The sequence below is a fragment of the Neophocaena asiaeorientalis genome, unplaced genomic scaffold, assembly GCF_003031525.2.
Source record: "Neophocaena asiaeorientalis asiaeorientalis breed wild unplaced genomic scaffold, Neophocaena_asiaeorientalis_V1.1 scaffold546, whole genome shotgun sequence".
Classification (NCBI taxonomy): domain Eukaryota; kingdom Metazoa; phylum Chordata; class Mammalia; order Artiodactyla; family Phocoenidae; genus Neophocaena; species Neophocaena asiaeorientalis.
Window position 1 is genome coordinate 508582 of NW_020175442.1, and position 14951 is coordinate 523532.

Here is a 14951-nt window from a genome sequence, read left to right on the forward strand (position 1 = left end):
GTGGTGTGTGTGTGTGTATACACATACACACACACACACACACACACACACACACACGGGTGACTATTACTCAGCTATAAAAAAAAATGAAGTTTTGCCATTTGCAACAACATGGATAGACTTGGAGGGTATTATGCTACATGAAATAAGTCAGACAGAAAGACAAATAAGAGTTCAGTAAATATAAAGGGAATTATCTTCAGTAATTATGAAACATTTTTTGAAAATATTTCCATCAACATCCTTAATATGTTAACTTGGAACTACCACTATGTGCATATAAAGTAATAGTATTATCAAGTCATTATTAAAATTTACTTTAAAGTTTTCCTGTGTTCAGATTTGTACGCTGAAATTTTCTGTAACAAAAGTTCCATGCTTTATAGGATGAGTGTTTCCTTGTTTATAATGTATTTATTTTTAGGACCCTGGACAAAACCAGTGTTATGAAATTACAAGATGAGTACTTTATGTATGTTTTAGGAAGCCAAGTTGTCTGAAACAGTTTCAGCTTCCAACGTCTGGAAAAGTCATTATGAGAAAATTGTAATAGAAAAAGCTGAATTGGAAGTTCAGATCGAAACAATGAAAAAGTAAGAAAAAAAATTTGGAGCCTTTTTACTGTTTCATAAGAAGTGTTTTCTGTTCTTTCCAACTTGAGTAATTTGTACTTTGGTTCTTATGGATTACATGTGGTAAAGCTGTTTTCTATATGTTTGGCTATTTTTGCTATTTATAATTTATAAACTTTCCTTAGTCTACTTTAAAAATACAATAAAAAGGATTACCCATTAAAACTGCATTGGTGTTCACAAATTATTGTTCCTTTAAGTGTCTTACATGCATAACAAAGAAAAATCAAAAATGCACATATTTTATAAATATATGTATTTACATATATTTATATATGTAGTATAATGTATTTTTTTATATATAAGCAGATTTTTAAAAATGTTTTTAACAACATCAGCAACAACAGCAAGTTTTTAAATTAATTTATTTTATTTTATTTTTTTGGTTGCACCGGGTCTTAGTTGTGGTGGGTGGGCCTTTTAGTTGCAGCATGCACATGGGATCTAGTTCCCTGACCAGGGATCGACCCCGGGCTTCCTGCATTGGGAGCATGGAGTCTTAACCACTGCGCCACCAGGGAAGTAAAAATACATATATTCTATACTTTGTAATTTATTGTTAAGCTAACAATAAATAACTATATATTTGTTTTTGAATGTTTTACTTTCTGTATATTTTCTTCAGTTTTATCATTGAAAACTAGTGTATATGATTTGCTTCTAAAGATTATTTATTGCCTCACTTGATCCTTTTATTTAACCTTTTCCCTGAAATTGTGTGTATGTGTGTGCACATGTATGAATGATAGAAAGACAGACCTACCTGTGGATCATAGTTTAGATGTTCTACTGACTAGCAAAGAGAATGTTGTGTAATTTTTCATTGGCGTCATCAATGGATAATTATTTCTAATCAGTTACTCAGTAGTAGTAACCTTATATATAGATTACGGCTTCCTATTTCCTTTGCTGTATGAGTTCTAGTAACTTTTGAAACTACCCTACAAAAATAATTTCAGAAACACACTGTTTGAATGAAAATTTCTATGACTTTTATAAAGGCAAATTATTAATCTTTTGGAAGACCTGAAGAAAATGGAAGACCATGGAAAAAATTCATGCGAAGAAATTCTTAGAAAACTTCACTCAATTGAATATGAAAATGAAACTCTGAATCTTGAGAATACAAAATTAAAGGTACTATGTGTATGTGTGTATGTGTATATGTATAGTATAATGACAACTTAGTCTACTTGGTAGAAGTAACTTGAAATAACAGCAGGTTTAGAGTAGTGCTCTTGTATCATTTTTTTCCTTTATGTTTCTCAGAGTTTTAGAGTATCATTATAAGTAACTTCTAAAACTATATCTATATATCTGTATGTACACATATATGCACACATACTTATATAGAGATATTTAGCTGTTTATAGTTGTATATACAAATACATGTAAAGGTTGTTTTCAGCAGTACTAAGATTTATGAAGTTGAATAACTGTCTCTTTGTCTCAACCTAAAAAAGTTTATTTACTCTCCAATTTTAGCAGTTAGGTGAATCATCCAAAATTACATTAACTTTAATGCATAAGATTATTTCTAGGTGTCACGGTTACAATAGGATATAGCCTCAGTCATGATCCGTTTGAAACCAGAAAGTATGTTCTTGGCTGCTTCATAACCGGAAAGAATTTTCCAACTTAGTCAAATCCAAGGGATGACTGGTTTTTATGTGTACCCAGAGTAAAGATGGGGAAGAAGCTTTTTATACATTCTGAGGAAAAGGGTATTTGAGTTCCTAGTCATAGATACATGTAACCTGATGAGACTTGACTAAAGATGATGGCATCATTTTCTGTTCCTTAATACTGTTTTTGGAGGACAGTAAATAGAAGACAGAAAAGAATCTGTTTATGGAAAAGAAGGCCAGAATTGGCAGTTCAAAACCAGATACAGCATCAGAGAACCTAGCTACTTTTTAGCTCTCTACTCTGCCATTCAAATGGCTGATGGGGCTCCATCCATTATAGTCAAGATTCAGATAACAGGATGGAAGGAAACAAAAGAATTATCTCCCCCTTTTTCTCCATCTCCTCCTCTTTAGAGAGACTTCCTGAAAGTTCCATACCAGTCGACTCTTCTTCTTGTTTAGGTATATGGCCCCACCTAGTTACAGGGGAGACTAGAGAATGTAGCCTTCTAGTTATCCTGAACTCTAGCCAAATACGAATACTCCTTATTTCCTGCAACTTGTTTATGTTTTCCTCTATTCCTGTAGTTTTACTGTTCTTACAGTTTGGAATGCGTTTTTTCTCAGTATATAAATCCTACCTTTCCTTTAAAGTTCAGTTTAAATGCTGCTTCCTCCCAAAGTCTTCTCAATTAGGATGAATCTTTCCTCATAAACTCCCATCTTTGTATGCACAGGATAATCAGGGGAGGTGTGACATATAGTTAGCTCTTATTCAATATTTATTGAATTAATTCTTTAAATATTTTATTCTAGAAGAGGAAGCAATTTTATTTATTATGTTTATTTTCTTAATTTCCTTGGTATCCTTCAGAGAGGGGATTAGAAGGATATTTCATTAATTTTAAGTCTGGTTTTTAATTACATGGTAATGGAATCAATTTTAAATTACATATAAAAATCATTGAGTTAAAGTTTACATATTATATTCTATAAATAATTGAAAAACATGTATTTTTAACTCTGAATTTTGTTTAAGGAAAAACATCTAGGTATATTTGGCATATGTTATGTACAATGTAAAATTGCCTAGATGTTGTATTTTGTTACTTTCAATTATTTTAGATTTTAGTTTCAAATGAAGAAGATACTAGCTGATACTGTTTCTAGGGCCCCAGTGACCTCCTCTATTAAAAACAACAAAAGTTTTTTGGAAGGTTACAAAGTTCTATTTGTTCATTATAGAAAGTTTGAAAAACAGAAAAGCACAAAAGGAAAAATTTTAAAATCACCTATAATCTCACAACTGAAAGATAAGTAAAGTTACTCTTTTAGCATATATATATAATTTGGGGGATTTTGGACTACTTCCAGTTTTGGTTTTTTTTTTTTTGCTATTATAATATAAATAAAAATGTGGATACGTTTAGTCTTTTTGCATGTATATTTTCTTAGGATAAATGTCTGCAAGTGGAATTATATGGTCAAAAGGAAGACCCATTCTTTTTTTTTTTTTTTTTTTTTTTTTTTTTTTTTGTGGTACGCGGGCCTCTCACTGTTGTGGCCTCTCCCGTTGCGGAGCACAGGCTCCGGACGCGCAGGCTCAGCGGCCATGGCTCACGGGCCCAGCCGCTCTGCAGCATGTGGGATCTTCCCAGACCGGGACACGAACCCGTGTCCCCCGCATTGGCAGGCGGACTCTCAACCACTGCGCCATCAGGGAAGCCCGGAAGACCCATTCTTAATGTTAGTTTTATATATTTCCAGGTCACCCATCGTAAATGGGTCCCTGTACTTTTTCCAGTAATAGGCAATTTTAAAACAAATCTCTCCAAATTTGATAAGTGATCTTATCTAGTTTTGGGGATTTAAATACCATCTATATCCTGGGGGCTCTCAAATTTATATCTCTAGCCTAGACCTTGCCGCTGAATTCCAGACATGTATTCTACTGCTTACTTGAAATCTCCACTTGGATATTTCATAGGTGTCTCAAAGTTATCATGTCCAAAATAGAGTTCCTATATTCCCCAGTATGGTTCATCCTACAGTTTTCCTTGTCTCAGTTAATGGCAGTCATCCTTTCTGTTACTTGAAAGGATTCTCTCACACCTGCTTCCAGTTTGTCAGCAGATCTACTTCAAATATATCCAGAATTTGACCACTTCTCACCAGCATCCCTGTCATCCTGGTTCAAGCCACCATCATGTCTCGTTGTTATAGTGACTTCCTACCTCTTCTCTTTGCTTCTGCCCTTGCCCCTGGCCCTGCAGTCAGCATTCAGTGTAGCAGTAAAGTAGTTCCTATAAAAATGTAAGTCAGACCATGTCACTGCTCTGCTCAAAACCCTTCAGTGATACCTTGATTAATAGAGTAGATATCTACAAGGCATTATACTATCTGGCTTTCCATTACCTCTCTGACCTCATATCCTTCCACGCTTCCCTTTGTTTTCTTGCTTTCTGCCACATTGGCCTTCTTGCTTTTTCCCCTAACTGGCCAGGCTTTCTCCCACCATTGCCTTTCTCTACAGGAATCCTCTTCCCTCAAAGAGCCATACTTCCTTTTGGTGTTTACTCCAAAGTCCCTTTCTCAGGAGGCCTCCCTGGCCCATTCCCAACTTGTCCTTACTGTCTTGCTTTTGTGTATGATATATTTTACTTCTTGTTTTTTGTCTATATACCCCTTATTTGTGTCTATCTATACATGGAGTACATTAAGCTCACAATGGAAGGGATTTTTGCTTCTTATGTTCACTACTAGAAGACTATCCATTGCCTAGAGCATTTTTTAATAACTAGTAAGTATAATTTTTCATGTATTTGTTGATCATTTACATTTCTGCCTTTTGGAATTACCTACGCATTATCCTTTACATGTCTTTTTTCCTAATTATTATATAAGACCTCTCTCTGTATTAATCTTTTGTCATAAACTTCTACTTTTTTCACATTTTGTTAGGCTCTTTAGTTTTTTGAGGGGCTATGAAATTTTGGAGATATATGTACATGTACATATGCATGTATATATATGCATGTGTGTGTTCGTATCTGTGTATATTATATCTTTTTTTCCTTTTAGGCTTCTGTTGGGAGTCTCACATTTCTGCACATCTGACTGCCTGTGATCCAGATACAGACTGTCTTTTCAAGGATGTTTGTATAGTGAACATCCTTGGAAGATAACAATGTTTCCTCCTACCAAAAGGCATGATTACTGCCTGTTATAAGAGATTTGGGTTCCCTAAACTCAGAGTTGCTTCTGTATACAACCCACCGCATGTACAGGTGTCATCTGGCCCTCTTGGTGTTGCTCTGCGGGAAGTGGGGCTTTGGAAACGAAAACAATTGCTAATATCTGGCTACTGCTATTGCTTTGAGTAATAAAGAAATTAAGACTCTGACCCAGGAGTCTTGTGTCTTCTGCTAGCATGCATGAAACTGTGCTAGGCTAACTGGTAAACTTGGAGGATAAAATCTCAGACTCTTACAGTTCATGATATCATCTTTTGATTTTATGCTGTTAGGTTTTTGCTATCTTAAAATCAAATCAAATTTTACCTGGATCTTCTGTGAAAAACTTTAAGCTTAACTTTTAAATATTTAATACATTAAAATAAATATATAATTGTTTAATATAAAAATCATGTTTGCTGAAGGCAAATAGTTAAATCTGCTTTTTTCCTAATAAATGGTTGTCTTATTACCATTATATAGTGATCCATATTTTCCCCATTTATTCAAAAATCCAACATTTGTCATATACTAAATATAATCTTAGTGTATTTTTCTTTTTCTGTTCCATAGACCTCTATATTATTATGTTAGTGTCTTAATAATTTTAGTTCTTTATATATTTTAATATCTAATAAGTACTGAGATTCTCTAGTATCTTTTAAAATTTTTATTAGTCTCTTTATTTTTCCATATGAATTTTAAATTAATTTTGTCATATTCCTCTTACCCTCAACTGTTATACTTTTGGTTGTAATTACAGTAAAGTTTTATTGATTTGGAAAAAACTGATATGTCAAGAGTATTGAGTCCTCCCTTCCAGGAACATGGTCTTTCTATTTTCCAAGTCTTTTTCATCAGTAAATTTTTAAAGTTTAAAAATAGGTCTTGGGGCTTCCCTGGTGGCACAGTGGTTGAGAGTCCGCCTGCCGATGCAGGGGACACGGGTTCGTGCCCCGGTCCGGGAAAATCCCACATGCCGCGGAGCGGCTGGGCCCGTGAGCCATGGCCGCTGAGCCTGTGCGTCTGGAGCCTGTGCTCTGCAACGGGAGAGGCCACAACAGTGAGAGGCCCACGTACCGCAAAAAAAAAAAAAGGTCTTGAATAAGTCTTATTAAGGTTGCTCATAAATATTACTAACTTCCTGAAATTCCTAATTTTAGATGGTAATTATATGCAATCAGAAATAATTATTTTATTAGCTTCATTGATAAATGAGTTATGCTTTTTAATGCTATAGCACTGGAGTACAAATGAATTCTAATGATTTATAAAATCTATTTATATATTCCTTAATAGACTACACTAGCTGCTTTGAAGGACGAGATTGCCTCTGTTGAAAATGAGCTCTTAGAATTGCAAGAAGTAGAAAAACAACAGAAAACCCTTATTGAAGTTTATAAAACTCAGGTGATCATTGCATTTATTTTAATGTTTGTTAAATCTGGTAGATAATTTAAAACACTGCATTTGTTTATGATCTAAAAAAGCAGAACTGAAGAAAGGTGGAGTTATTATTTGTGATAAAATATGATACATCCCAAATATTTCTTAAGGTCCCAAATACTTTTATAAAATGATCATTCTGCTGATTCCTGATTTAAATATCCTGTGTTTATATTGGTTATTCCTAAAAGTAGATCTAAAATTAATTACACAGGTGTAATGTGAACCTATAATAATCCTGTTGGTTAATTTTGGTTATATTTGTCATCTTGTATTTTTAATGGTATTGATTTAGAATAATGACTCCCTTCAAGGGTCATTAAAGCACAATATTTCCTCTTTCCAAATAAATAAAGTATAATTCAGATTTACTCACATGAAAGACCTGGAAAAGAACAGATGACAATATGTATGGAATAGAGAGTGTGTTAATTGGTAATTTATAGAAAAGCTTAAGTATTAGAAAGTTTAAGAAAAACTTCATTTGAAGGATGGGACTTATGTAGGTCCTTGAGTGATGGGTAACAAACTGTCAATAAAGAGCTTGATTTTCTTGGAAGAGAGTGTTTGAATTGAAGAATAATGAACTAAAGGTTAAAACTTAAGGAGGGGCATAATGTAGGTAAGTAGGAAGCACTCCATCCCAATGGTTTAGATAGGAAATTGGAGTTGAGACATCCAGTTAGAATATTGCCGTCATCCCAGCTGGAGGTAAGAATGGAGGCTGTGATGGACTGTGCAGTGCGTTACCGGGAATGTCATCTGGGTCTTCCAGCTGGTTGTTCTGGTTTAATCCCCCATCAAGAATACTGTAGATGAGTTACCATATTCTTGACTCTGGGCCTTGTATAAAGTGCTCAGGTATTTTTTGAGCAGAGTTTGATTCGGAGTGTGAAATAGTTGGTTTGGGAGCTAGTTTGGACCAGAGACTGATTCTTTAAAGTGACGTGGACCTGCAAATGAGGATCTCTCTCTAATATTCAGAGCTCAGGTGAAGATTCTAGAAGTATTGATGGGAAAAGACAGGTAAATCATAAAAGGATTGTGGATTAGAGTAGAGCACTGAGTGATTCCTGTATTTAAAGAAGGAATAACATTAGATAAACATACTGAGAGTATTAATAGGAAAATGATAATGGGTTTAAAATTGAAATTTTAAAATTTAAATTCAATTTTTTAGCTTTTTATTTCATACAGTGGTCCTAATAATAAAATAATGCATCTTACTCTAATAATATATTTTATTTTCAGATACAGAAGTTGCAAGAAGCAGCTGAAATGGTGGAAAGCAGATGTGAAAGTTTGCTACAAGAGAATAACCTAATAACAAAAAACAAAAATAAAAAATTAAAGAAGGTAAGTTTGACATTTTAAACAATAAAATAATGTTTTATGTATGTTTTATACTTTATGAATTTTATATAAATTCTTTAATTTGGTCATTTTCTTTAGTTTAGACCTAGAAATTATCTGTTCTCGATTTCTGTGGCAGTTTGTTTTCTAAGGACATGATGTTTTGTCCAGGCTTGAAATGTTTGTTTGTGTGAATATTTTTTTTTACTTTTTCCAAAATATTTGGGAAATAACATAAATGTATAATTTTTCTGATACAAGAGCAGACTTAAGTAGCAGAAAAAATGGTTATTTGTCACTGAGCTTCATGCAAAGTGGAATACCTTTCATTTTTAATCTTACCTTTTTATTCTGGTAGTAAATCTTTTGTGTAAAAAAGCAAAGTAAATATTCTCTGCTAAATGCTTTTATGGAAGAAAAATAACATTAAAAAACCCAACATCATTTACTTTTCTTTTCACCCTATTGCCAAAGAATGAGGGGAAGTTCAGTGTTGGCAAGTTATGATGTTTTTGTGAATATTTTTAAGTTTTTAAATGAAACTGCATCCCTTTTTGGGTCTTTTCACGTTGTTTTGGTAAGGAAGCAGCAAAAGTTGTAGGACGCTGACTCCCCTGACTCCCGGCTGGGGACATCATGGGATGTTACTGGTCAGTTCCAACTGAGTGTAATAAGGTGGCTGTCTCTGGGTCGTCCCCACATCTTGGAATTGAGACGTCTGAGTGAGGCACCAATGTGAAGAAGAGGTCAGCCAGAGCAGACATTCTGCTGGTTAAAAGAGATAAAGGTAGCCTATCAAATGTGCAACTTACTACTTAGAATTATCAATACTTTTCACCTATTTTTAGCAGAGCAGAGAAGAAATCATTTCATACCTCTTGATCAGTTTTTCTCATGAGACATACCAATGCAAATGTCTCCTCTTTTGTAGGCAGCACTCTAAATAAATGTCTATTTAAAAAGCCTATTCAAAAGGCCAATGGGGCAGGAGCCTGTGGTTTTCAAATACTGTGAGGTCACAATGTTTTCTTACTGGTACTAGACCAGACAAGCCATTATTATTTTTTTTTCTAATGAAATGCATCCTTTTTCTTTCCTACTGTTTTAAGTCTCCTGGTTTTCTCATGGGCTCTTAGATGTTTGGGGACCCAGAGGTAGGCTTTGTTCTACTTTTATCTTTTGTGATCAAGAATGCCAGATGTTGCACAGCAGCTCTGTGTGTTTCCTGTCTCAGGGAAAGAGTCTAGCTCTTGTTTTCCCTCCCTATGAACATCCTAAGTGCCCTATGTCTTGTTATTTTTTCTTAACTAGCAGTACAAGCATTTTTTTAGGGCTGCTTCTTGTCACATCTCCACAAAAGTGCCACAGTGAAGAATTGCAGCAGCCAAAGAGATTAATATAGATACAGTTAGATTTGTTCTTAGTAACATATAACATTAATGATGAAATTATAGTCTACTGAGTACTGATGATATTAGCTATTTTGAATTTATATACAGTAAACCCACTGATTTGGACTAAGCTGAGCACCGCAAGGCTGCTCTAATTGAAATATCTGAGTTACCAGATCGAATGACAGAGAGTCTAAAGTTACTTTAGCCTGATGGCTGGACAGCAGAAAACTACCATACCAGCTTTCTTAGTAATATCTATACTTGAATATAAATGACAGAATTCAAAAAAGGTTACTTCCCTAAGTAATTTAAACAGTCTCCCTGCAAGCTAATATTACCATCGTCGTTTATTCAGCAAACTTTTTGGAAACTAATTGAAGTCCAGCCCACTTTTGAGTCATACATTCTTATTTAGTAGAGGCTAACTTAAAGTTTATTCTTATTTATTTGGTTAAATCTTTTTTAAAAAACTATTATACCTAAAACATTTACTATATTGCAATCATATCTAGTATTTAAGATAGTAAAAACGTTAATGCTGAATGTGTGATCTTGCACTTATTTCCCTAATGCTACAACTCAGGTGAGAGGCCAGATGGAGTCTCATCTGAAGGAGTTAGAGCACGACCGCGATTCCTTGACAGCAGCAGAACAGAGGCTTCACGAGTGTCAGGAGAGCCTGCAGCACCACAAGGGGAAATGTGCAGACCAAGCACACGCCATTAGGGAGCTTCAGGGCCAGGTGTCCAGCCATCATTTTGATTTTTGCTAGATGTGTTAAATGCTTTGGAATAATTTCACCAGTTGAGGGCACTCATGTCAGGGGGTGATTATTTTACTCTCATCTAAATAAGTTGATAAAAGGTCAGTTTCATGCAAATACTATATTATTTTCAAGGTATTTTTTAAAATATTGGTAATTAAATTTGCTGATTTAGTTTATTCATACAAATCTGTATTTAGACATTTGAGGACATAGTAATAGCATGAGTGAAGGAACAAAGCTATGTTTACATGTATATTTTTTGATGCTAGGATAAGGTAAATTATTGTAATTTACCTTACAAAAACTAGAATTTCTTTCAATTAGAATTATGTACCAAGTTTATTTGTATTATTCTCAATTATTTTTTTCAACATATACTTTTTTTACTCCATCAGAAGAAAGATCGTGGGTGCCATACAGCCATCTCTTAACTCAATGCCTAGCACATAGTAAACAATAAATATTTTTTTAATTAATTATTTTTCAAAGAAGCTTGTTCAAAGGTGGTGGCAAGTCTTTTTCTTTATCTGCAGAATAATTTTAGGAAGGATTCCCTATCTTTCAAATGTAATCTGGATTTAATATTGAAATGCATCCTCATTTTAAAAACAGGCAAACAAAACTTTGCTGAGTTTAAGTTCCTGAAAAGAGATCTTTCTAGGAAAATGTCAGATCACATAGATAACCTAAATTACTAATTGAAATTATAAGAAAAATTCTATTTTTATTTTTCAAAACATCTTAAACTATTTAAATATAGCTTTTGAAGCAATGGGAAGAATATTCTGTCTTGGCATGGGCAGGTGTGTCTTTGGTTGATTTGCTTATCTATTTTATTTTGCTTCTCACAAATATGGTTTTTACTCAGAGTTACAACTTCACAGATATTCAATTATCAATCACTATCTGTAAGTGAAACAGAAAACTGTAAGAGTAACCCTAAGTATCCAACAATAGGAGAATACTGTTTAAAATCTTCACATTTACTTAATAAATGTTCTTTTTCAATAAAACATTACTCAGAATGTTTTAATTGCCATCTTTCAGTAAAATTTTTCGTAGATTTTCCGTGAGGCAACGTAGTTTTTTTTAAATTAACCAGGAATTTAAGAACTTGTATTTTAACAATGTAATATTTCTTGGTGTCTCTCTGTATAGGAGTAATAATAATATTTATACCTTCTTCTTTTTTATAATTGTTCTAATGATAAACTATATAGATTTCTTCGGAAGTTGATTATAAAGAAGATAACCAAGAAAACTTTTTTCTCTTTTAGGTTGATGAAAATCATGATCTTCTGACAAAGCTTTCTCTGGAAGAGGAAAATTATCTTATTCAGTTGAAATGTGAAAACCTTAAACAGTAAGTATTAAATTGACTTAAAATTGGTGTTACCTTTTTTTCTACACAGTATAATTTTAAAATATATGTCTTCTGTAAAAAGAAAATTAGAACAGATGGATGCAGAAAATAAAGAGCTTGAAAAGAAGCTGGCAAACCAAGAAGGATGTCTTAAGCATACCAATCTTGAGTTTAAAGAGAAATCTGCAGAATACAGAGCATTGGCCAGACAGCTGGAAGCTGCTGTAGAAGAAGGAAGACAAAAGGTACAGATGGCCTTTATTCAGAACCTTTTTAATTAGTTTACCAAAGAGTCATCTTTTGAAACAGACAGTATCTCATCTTGCCAAACCTACAGTTATTGTTTTTATCCTGATGACAGGGTGAAGGGAGCAATTACATTTTTGTTTTTTACCTGCTTTTCCCTTTTGGAGCTAAACAGATAGATTACTGGTCCAGAGTTACTTCACTAAATAAATGATGATGTGGCAGGGTAAAGGGCAGAGATGGAAAACACTTCAAAGAAGTCCCCCCTCTTTTTTTTTTAAATGAAACCACAGCAAATATGCAAATTATTGAACCTTTTGGTTTTGATCAGGATTCAGTGAGCTATAAAGCTCAACTCCCTTTTCTTTTGGCAAATGTTGTTGTATAAATAAATACAGACAAGAATTAATTTCCGGTTAAATCCATCTGGATAGCATTTAATAAATATCTCACTGTCTGTCAAGCATTCTGCTAGTGCTTATGATGCAAAGATGAATAAGACCTGGCCTCAGCTCTCAGGACACTCACAGTCCAGTAGGGAGATAACATGTGAACAAACAAATGTCATCCAGCAAGTAGGTGCTACAACGCAGGGAAGATACAAGGTACACCGAGGGGGTGTGGTTAGTTCAATCTGGAGAAGGAAATGATTCAGGAAGATCTCAAAGAAGAGGTAAATTTATCAAGTGATTTGAAAATGTAATCCTGAAAGACATGAGGTGGGCTTTGGAATCCACAAGAAGTAGATTTGAATTCTGGCTCTGACACATTATACCCTGACCCAGGGCAAGCTACTTTCTAAACTTTAGTTTTTTAATTGATAAAATGGGGATGATGAATTTCCTCATAGGATTGAATGATGCCAAAAGGAGATTGTCTATACCCTGATGACTCTCAGAAGTATATCTCCATCCCAGACTTTTCTCTATCCTGACATCTAAATTCATATATTCTGCTACTTATTTGACATCTCCACTTAACATAGGCATCTCAAACTTAACATGTCCAGCACCAAATTTTGAATCTATCTCTCTAGACTCTCTTCCACCCATGGCCTTTCCCAAGCCTGTTAAAGGCAGTTCCACAAGGGTGAGATAACATATGATATCCTTGAAATGTGGCTCTTAAATTGTAAGTGTCATATAGATATATTTTGATTTTTTTTTTTAACTCCAGGAAAGCAATTTAAATTGACTTTGAAAGACACATCATTGAATGAAAGCTAAGTAGTAAAATGTACTGCCAATGATAGATGTGTAATCCAGATTTCTCAGTCCCAACCTTTGGGAGGAAAATAAGAAGTGACTTTATCCTGGGTTCAGACTAAATGGACTTTGGAAATGCTAGGTGCTCTCAGATTCCTTCTCACAAGAGTTCAGTTCCCAGAGATGTGTCTGCCCTCTCCTTTCTTTCCTGCTACAATGGAATATGGGGTTGTCTTTAGTTCCTACCACATGAGGAGTGCCATCACTGCACTGTCACCATTGTCTACACTGCTGGACATTGTAAAGGACACAGATACTTGTCCTGAGGGCCCTTTCTCCCACAGCTTCAAATCCTGCTATCCTCACAATCACCCTTGGAATTTGTGCACAAGAAATCTTTGTAAATAACTTTATAATAACTTAGAACTTAGTCCATGGGAGTGAGATTAGAGGACAGTCCTTTCTACTAGCTCCCTGCTCCTGAACTAGTCCCTGTGTCCACTGTCATTCTTATGGATCCAACCCAGCATTCCTGCAAATAGGCTCCAAAGTATCTGAATCCTTGGATGAATGTAGCTAAGCTAGACTTTCTGCTAAAATAAGCCATCGGAGAAATATGAAAACTCAAATTCAGAACATTTTGGAAGTGAATGAATGAAAGACCAATCTCGTGTGTGTGTGTGTGTGTGTGTGTTTGTGTGTATGTGTGTGTGTGTGTGTTGTAAATCTCACCTACCCTGCCCCCAGTTATGTACATCCAAGTCTATAATCAGCGTTGGTTGTGGACTTTATATGTCCCACCACCACTCCAGACACCATGGTAAATATAAATACTGTAAAACATGGCAATTGGTCAACAGGTTATAGAAATATAGTATTGGGGAAAACCTACCAACGTCACAGAGCAGTGCAAATACGTATACCTCTTCCACTTCAAGCTAATTTTTCAGGTACTTACACAGCAAAGAGGAGAATACATGCTTACACTATGCGTTTCTCAAGATAGAACATCTTTAAACACTTTCTAATTAAATTGTCTAATATCCAAATAATACCTGTTTGGAAAGAAGCGATACAGTATAACTATGTCAAGGCTTTAAATCATATTTTAAAGAAAGCACATTTAGTTTTTTCTTTTAATTAAAATTACAGGTTTCTGAAGAAATAGAGAAAATGTCATCTAGAGAAAGGGCTTTACAAATTAAAATATTAGATCTGGAAACTGAGCTTAGAAAGAAAAATGAAGAACAAAATCAACTTATTTGCAAAATGAACAGTGTAAGTATTAGTATGGCTTAATGTATTTTCATTAAAAATAAGTTAGCATTTAGCATTCTTACCTTGGGGTTTAGTTATAAACAATTAAAATACAAAGTGAGGGGAATCAAGGCTATTGCTTTACTGATAGTATTAAAAATAACAAATAATATAAATCATAAAAAATAAAAATGGGGGCTTCCCTGGTGGCGCAGTGGTTGAGAGTCTGCCTGCCGATGCAGGGGACACGGGTTCGTGCCCCGGTCTGGGAAGATCCCACATGCCGCTGAGCGGCTGGGCCCGTGGCTGCTGAGCCTGCGCGTCCAGAGCCTGTGCTCCGCAACGGGAGAGGCCACACCAGTGAGAGGTCCACGTACCGCAAAAAAAAAAAAAAAAAAAAAAAAAAAAAAAATTTGAGAAAAAAATTA

At 34.6% G+C, this 14951-nt stretch overlaps 1 protein-coding gene across 2 annotated transcripts in view; it reads left to right on the forward strand.

The window, feature by feature from the left end:
• Positions 1-14951, forward strand: part of ODF2L (outer dense fiber of sperm tails 2 like) — a 54063-nt gene that overhangs the window by 18320 nt on the left and 20792 nt on the right. The window contains exons 9-16 of one of the 2 annotated variants that reach the window (XM_024767867.1): positions 484-593; positions 1634-1769; positions 6793-6903; positions 8191-8295; positions 10270-10428; positions 11730-11815; positions 11898-12060; positions 14419-14544. In XM_024767867.1, coding sequence (XP_024623635.1) covers positions 484-593; positions 1634-1769; positions 6793-6903; positions 8191-8295; positions 10270-10428; positions 11730-11815; positions 11898-12060; positions 14419-14544 — 996 coding nt within the window. The remainder of the gene's footprint in view (positions 1-483; positions 594-1633; positions 1770-6792; positions 6904-8190; positions 8296-10269; positions 10429-11729; positions 11816-11897; positions 12061-14418; positions 14545-14951) is intronic. The other variant, XR_003006276.1, reaches the window with a different exon arrangement.